Here is a 6,970-nt window from a genome sequence, read left to right on the forward strand (position 1 = left end):
GACCTATCCTCTTTGAGTTGCTGACGTCATATTTGAGCGTGACGTCATCTGGAAAGGAAAATCCCTTTGGCCAGTTTGGCTGTGCCGCCTCCCAGCTTCTTGTGCAGCTGGCAGAGCAGGGCAAGTTGAAAAGTCCTTGACTAGTGTGAGCGCTACTTAGCGACAACTAAAACATCAGGGTGGTATCAACGTTATTCTCATCCTAAATCCAAAACACAGCACTATACCAGCTCCTAGAAAGAAAATTAACTCCATCCAGCCAAAACCAGGACAAGTATGTAGGATTTAAACAGTTAGTGCCAATAATGATTTTTTCCAAAAGTATCACCATGTGCAAATGCTACAGCTCCAACCTAGAACCTAGTAACAAATAGGCAGCCAAAGTAACGCATCGGAAAGATGAAAAAAGCAGACGCACCTGGAGCAGTCGATGGAGGGGGAACAGTGGTCACGTTTGTGGCATCTGTTGGGGGAGGAAGAGAAAGAAGCAAGTGAGGACCTTGTGGATGAAGGAGCAGGGCCAGGTTTTCTCCCAGCGCTGGGGATGTTGGTGCCACCCTCTCACGTGGGCGATGGAGAGCTGAGGGGTCTCAGGAGGGTGGTCTTTCACGGTGGGAGCAACGAAAACCACAGTCTTGGAACACATCTCCAACACATACCCAATTGTGGCCACCAAGGGCCACTTTCTGAAAGCGTCCCGGTATTTAGGAAGGAAAAGCAATGGTACCTGAGCACACAACACCAGCGTCTTCATGGTGGCCACAGTTGTGGACGCCCCAGCCACTGTAGCTGCACTGAAAGAGGGAGGACTCACTCCCTGTGCAGTGCACGTCATCCAGGTAGATATTGCCAGTGCCTTGTCCAAAGTAGGCATTTGATGGTGCAGAAACAGCAAAGCCGCATCCCAGCTGCCTGCACACGACCTCGGCATCGTTCAGGTCCCAGCTGTCATCACACATGGTGCCCCGGCCCCCGTAGTGGTAAACCTCTACGCGCCCCTCGCACCGGTTCCTGCCGTTCACCAGGCTGAGGGAGGCACCTGGGGAAGGAGGAGACAGGGAAAACCTGGGAAAACCCTCCAGCACGCAGGCACCTTCTCTCGCCGGGGCATTGGCAACGCTCTACGAGTTTCAGGCCACCAGAACTGTCACCCTCTGCTTAATGAGGCTGGGCGTTTCCCTGGCTCTGCTCTCCCATGGAGAAGACCGAACCCCACCCTGTGCTGCCGCCAAAAGCAGCGGCCAGAAAAGGCATGAGAAATTGAGACCCACCTGGAGGAATGGATGCCGTGAAGATGGCTGCGGTCGTGGTTGTGGCATCTGTTAGGGGAGGAAGAGAAAGAAGCAAGTGAGGACCTTGTGGATGAACACCCCACAAGTGTTTTCACTTTTGTTCTTCCGATTCTCTCCCCCATCCCACCGCGCGGGGCCGGGGTGAGTGAGCGGCTGGGTGGTGCTTAGTTCCCGGCTGGGTCTAAATCACCATACTTCATAAAAATTTAAAGATTACCTTTCTCACATCCACACATTTCACTTGAGGTAACTGTTTTACAAATGAAATACAAAAGAACGGGTAGGAACTTGTTGCTAAAGAGAAATACTCATTCCACGTGGTAGTGGAGGTGGTAGACTACTACAACAGCAGACTGAGACTCACAGCTTTGGACAACACGGACAACAGAGGTGTGGTGGAGATTTGTTGAAAGAACTGTTTAAAGAAAGGAGTGTGTTGCATATTTGGCCCACTGATATGCATCCAGTGAGGATATAGAGGCATGCCTTCCTCTTGGACATACTAGTAATCACTTTTAAAAATTTCTTTATTAATCTGCTCAGGATAAACTTTTGCTATTAATATTTGCCATACTTCCCTGTCTTACCACTCTTAGGATTATGAAAATCAAGGGCCAGAGCCTATGCATTGTATGTATGCCTAAGTGTCACAGTAATTAATTTGGCTCTGAAAAAAAAATATATAAATACATATATATTGGTGAGGAACAAGTGATGATTGACCTGACTGTCAGAAATGGTCTTCTATGGTTTTTTTTTTCCTCTTTGCTTTGATGACATACATGTTGTTCTTTGCTGTGTGATTTGTCAGATAAATGCAAGACTATTTTCAGCGCTAGGTCAGGTCAGATGTGATTTTGTGTAGCCACAGCAAGTCTTGAAAAGCTCCAAGGATGGGGATTCCCCAGCCTTTGTGGCAGACCTAAGTAGCCTGTATGTGTAATGTTTAAACATTTAATTAAATTTTAAGGTAGCTCCCTTCTGTCAAAATCAATTGAATGTGGCTTATATATTCAAAAGTCAGAGGGGAGGGCAGTGCCACATCATAAGGTCAATCGGCACGAGAGAACATCTTAGAAAGCATCGTACAAGCATCACAGTGTCATATGCTCTTGTACGCTAAAACTGTGGCACAAAGTCTCTGGGAAATGAGAGGTAATTAGTGGCACCATATTCCATAAGGGCTTGGTAGAGTCCCAAAATTATCTTTTCAATTAATAAAAGACTGTAAACAGAGATAACGGAAGGCAAATCTGCCATGTAGCACACTGATCTTTCATACATAGAGGTTTGGATTAATGTTCTGTCAGACCAAGCAGAATAGTTTGGATATTTGACTAATATTTGAATTTTCTGTGGTAATTCTTCGTGTGTATTTGCTAGCAATAATGGACAGAAGGTGCTGGGAGCTAAATAAACCAAGCATAGCACAGACTTATTGTCAACAAAATAAAAAGAAACAGCCAAAGTTTACAGAAAGATGTGACTGGGTGGGAGTAATGTAGAATATTTCTGGTACTTCCTTAAATCTACACTTCTAATTTGAAATACCCACAGTATTTTTAGTTGTTGAATGCATGTCGTTTATCTGCAATTGTGTGTGGGGGGTTGTAAACTTAAATGTGTAGTGAAAAACATGTAAAACACGTGTAAAGAAAACTTGCTAAGGTATTAATTTCATATCTATCAATCTAAATCAATAAAATCAATCTAATAGGAAAAACGTATTCATGATTTTCACGTAAAAATAGTGACATGCTTAGCCATGGTCCATGGTCTGATACAGCATTTTAGAAGTGTTGTGTATTTCTCAAACCTTTTTTATTTTGAGTAGCAAACACAAAATACTTGGTAATTCCCAAACATTCAAAAAGTGACTTTATACAGTGAGACAGATATCAGACTCTAATGTAAAATGAACAGCAAACAGTGATCACAATATAAACTTCACTTCCAGGCTAGATCATGTAAAATCTATTGGGCTTCATGATTAAAATATATATTCTTGTAGTAGGGGAAACTTTTTGGAAAGCCAGAGTAACTTTCAGTAAGTAATGGTTCATGTATTCTTCAAAACTGCACAGCTTAATTTAAAACAAACAAGACCCCCCAATGCTCCCTTCAACCCTCTCCAGCTGAAGTGCATTTCTTTAAGAAGTGGTGTATAAAGCCACAGGTTTGAGTCACACTGTTATGTTATATAACATATAGTTTATTCAAATCATCCTTCATCTGAATAATACTCTGGAATTCATTATGGATGTGAGTCAAGCTGCCTGCAAAAATTTCAAACTCTGGTTTGCTTTTGGTGTTACTTTTTGGGTTTCTTTGTTCCATTATTTTATTTTTCTAAATGTCTCTTATTCTGATTTCCTTGGCTTAGTTTTTGTTTCTCTGTTTTCTGTTGCTATAATTCAAGCATTTTGTACTGTCTTTCTGAAAACAGTGGGCAAAATATGCCATGCTCTATATCCTTCTATCCCCAGGGATATGATGGATGTTGTTTTCATATTTAGAGCTGCAAAGAACAGTGAACAGACACATGTCCCAGTCAGAAGAAATTCCTAGCAGTAGCATAACACTTCACATCTCTTCCCTGAAGGAGTGAGAATTAAACCTTTTTTTTTTCCTTGCTCTTACAAGTGCATGAGCCTGAATTAAAGCAAAGAAGTCACCATGCTAAGGCAAGCGAGAGGCTGGCAGGCATGATACAACTCAAGAGGTGTTTGCAGGGAATAGTAAATCCAAGAATTAATCCCTGTAAAATATCAATAGTACTCAGAAAGTCCTCAGCAATGCTAAATATTGGTTTCTGAGAAAACTCAACCTACCTGAACACTGTTCTGATTTGCACGTGTAAATGTGCAGACTGGATTGTTACAGTCTCCAGGTTTTTATTCCATGTGCGTGAAAGTCTTAAGGGCACAACTTTGAGCAAAATGCACACATCTGGGACTTCGTGGTACCGTACAGGATAGCAACTGTGTCTTACTATTGCGCTTCCATTAAAGCAGTTCTATGTAAAGTTAAATAAGTTTTGAATGGTTCCATGTGCATCTGCAAGGTTGAATTTGAAGTCTTTTAAAGCAAATATGCATTGCAGCCAAAGAAACTATATTCCCTCTTAAGTCCATACTGAAAACCACAGATTTATAGGAACAAAGACTTTCAGTAGTATTTTCATGGTAGTATTTTTTTATGTATTTGGTTTAAACTATGCTACAAGACACTACTGCAAAACAGTTAGAGCAATATTAATTTCTTTGCACTAAATTTACTTCCACATGAATAATAGTTAATCACAATATCAATTGGTTCATATTTTTAATAAGACAACATGATGCTATCTAATTTCAGTCTGTCTTCTAATCATTGCACAAAGTTGATTATACTAGCATGTGAGTTACATGTATGGAACCAGTGTAGAGGACTAAGATGTCCCCTTTTTCCTACCTTTTTTTGAAGAATGTTCTTTAAAGATTTTAAGTGATTTACCTGAGGTGGCATTCAGGAATGCTGTATTTAAGAGGAATAACCACAGCAAGTTCTTGGTGGTACCCATCTTGTCAAGAGATGCCAATAAAGCAGAGCATCAGAATTTATACTCTGCACCTGTAAAAGGGTGAGGCTCCCAAGGTCAGTCTGACCCATGTTACATCTGATTTCTTATGCAATATTTTTATGACTACCTGATCTTTACAGAATGATTATATAAGAATGGTAACGTTTCCATTTCCTGGATAATTTGTGCTACTGCCCTTATTATAAATTATCTTAACTCTATGTGCAGGCACAGCATTACCTTTGGAACCAGACTGGCAATTCTACGTGTTTCTTTGCCCCCACCATCCCAATTTTATTTATTTACTGCTTGTAGCTAATGACTCAATTAAGCAGACTGTAATGCATTGCCAGGTGAGGCAGCAAATTCATAGCAGGCTTTCTGATAAATCCTTCAGCAGAGAGCCCTGGTCTCATAAACGTTTATATTTCTGATGGTTTCCACTTAAAATTACAGGCTTGTTTCCCTGCTGCTTGTACACAAACAGCACATCATAAATGGGGTTATGTCCAGTATCAAAAGTAAATTAACACCAATTATTTGTAACATACCCTAAGCTGACCTCATCTGGGGGCCTTTGTTGAGATTGCTCTGCTTTACCAATGTCTTTCCTCAATCTACTGCTATGCTCCTTAGCTGAATTTGCCAACGAGACGTCCTTCCTTCGAATCACAAAGTTTATAAAAAGAGAAAGAAGTACAGGTTGAAGTAAAATCAAAAGTCCTGTTGAAATGGTTTCCTTGATTGGTCTATGTGAAGTCTTAATGGAGTTATAGATTGCTTAGGGCACCACAGCCCATAATCCTATCCTGCTAATCTGTTTGCTGGAGTCACTATATTGCACTTCTACTGTTTCTCCTCATCTGATGAGGAGAAATATAGGCCAGCTAGAAACAGGCCAATTGTTGGTCTAATACTCTATTCATTACACTTCATCCAGGCTGTACCTATCTGTTCATTTTGGCTATGATACAAACGGCAACCAAACCCCAATAGTTGACATCATAACTCATGATTCCTGCTGGTATTTTCCAACCTTCCTCCTGCAGAAAAGCACAGCTTGGATCTAGAGACAAAGGGAATAAAAAGTCCTCTTTCTGCAAAGGTTCATAGTGCTAGAACAGAGGAAGGAAAGACAAAAGACCAGAGTCCAGAAACAGAATCAGAAGCTGCCAAAGCAGTTGTTGAGAAGAGCAAACAAACTGGAGGACAATGGTAAATACAACTGATTGTATTCATATAAATTCATAAAGAAACGCAAGCCGCGACATTGCTATTCACAGCTCTACTGTTCCTGACTTCCTGACAAAAGCAAAAACAATACCATGTGCTCAGTGGAGTGATCACACACTGTCATTGGGAAGGGGCTATGGGGTCATAATCCTGCCTCTAAATTCTTGAAAAATAAGACCTTTGTACATACCCAGGAGCCCAAGCAGCTAGAAAACAGTTTTGCAGAAAAGGACCTGGGCATCCTGGTGAATGAATTGACCATAAGCAATGGACCAAGTGAATGACCTGGTGAATGAATTGACCAAGGACACGATGTGTCCTTGCAGCAAAGATGGCCAGTGGCATCCTGGTGCTGCGTTCAGGGAAGTGTTCCCAGCAGGTCAAGGGAGGTGATCCTCCCCCTCTGCTCAGCACTGGTGAGACACACCTGGGGTGCAGGTTCCAGTTCTGGGCTTCCCAGTACAAGAGAGACATGGACATACTGGAGCAAGTCTAGCAAAGGGCCACTAAGATGATTAAGGGACTGGAGCAGCTCTCATATGAGGAGAGGTCCAGAGAAGAGAAGGCTCAGGGGGATCTCACCAATGTGTACAAATATCTGATGGGATGGAGTAAAGACAGAGCCAGACTCTTCTCAGTGGTGCCTGGTGGCAGGATGAGAAGCAATGAGCATGAATTGAAGTACAGTAAATTCCATTTAAACATAAGAAAAAAGAACTTCACTGTGAAGGTGGTCAAGCAGTGGTATAGGTTGCCCAGTGAGGTTATAGATTCCTCCATTCTTCAAGATATTCAAACCCAACTGGACACAGTCCTGAGCAATCTGCTTTCTCTGATCCTGCTTTGAGCAAGTGGATGGACTAGGGGATCTCCAGATCATCCA

General features: G+C 41.9%; 1 protein-coding gene across 1 annotated transcript in view; it reads right to left on the bottom strand.

The window, feature by feature from the left end:
- The window catches only part of DMBT1 (deleted in malignant brain tumors 1), a 99,895-nt gene extending 93,567 nt beyond the window's left edge, over positions 1-6,328 (bottom strand). Inside the window, 6 exon segments of the mRNA XM_075506576.1 lie at positions 684-1,121; positions 1,217-1,319; positions 4,124-4,207; positions 4,788-4,854; positions 5,891-5,969; positions 6,278-6,328. Coding sequence (XP_075362691.1) covers positions 684-1,121; positions 1,217-1,319; positions 4,124-4,207; positions 4,788-4,854; positions 5,891-5,969; positions 6,278-6,328 — 822 coding nt within the window.
- Positions 6,329-6,970: the final 642 nt, after the last annotated feature.

The sequence above is a fragment of the Mycteria americana genome, chromosome 6 (genome assembly GCF_035582795.1).
Source record: "Mycteria americana isolate JAX WOST 10 ecotype Jacksonville Zoo and Gardens chromosome 6, USCA_MyAme_1.0, whole genome shotgun sequence".
Classification (NCBI taxonomy): domain Eukaryota; kingdom Metazoa; phylum Chordata; class Aves; order Ciconiiformes; family Ciconiidae; genus Mycteria; species Mycteria americana.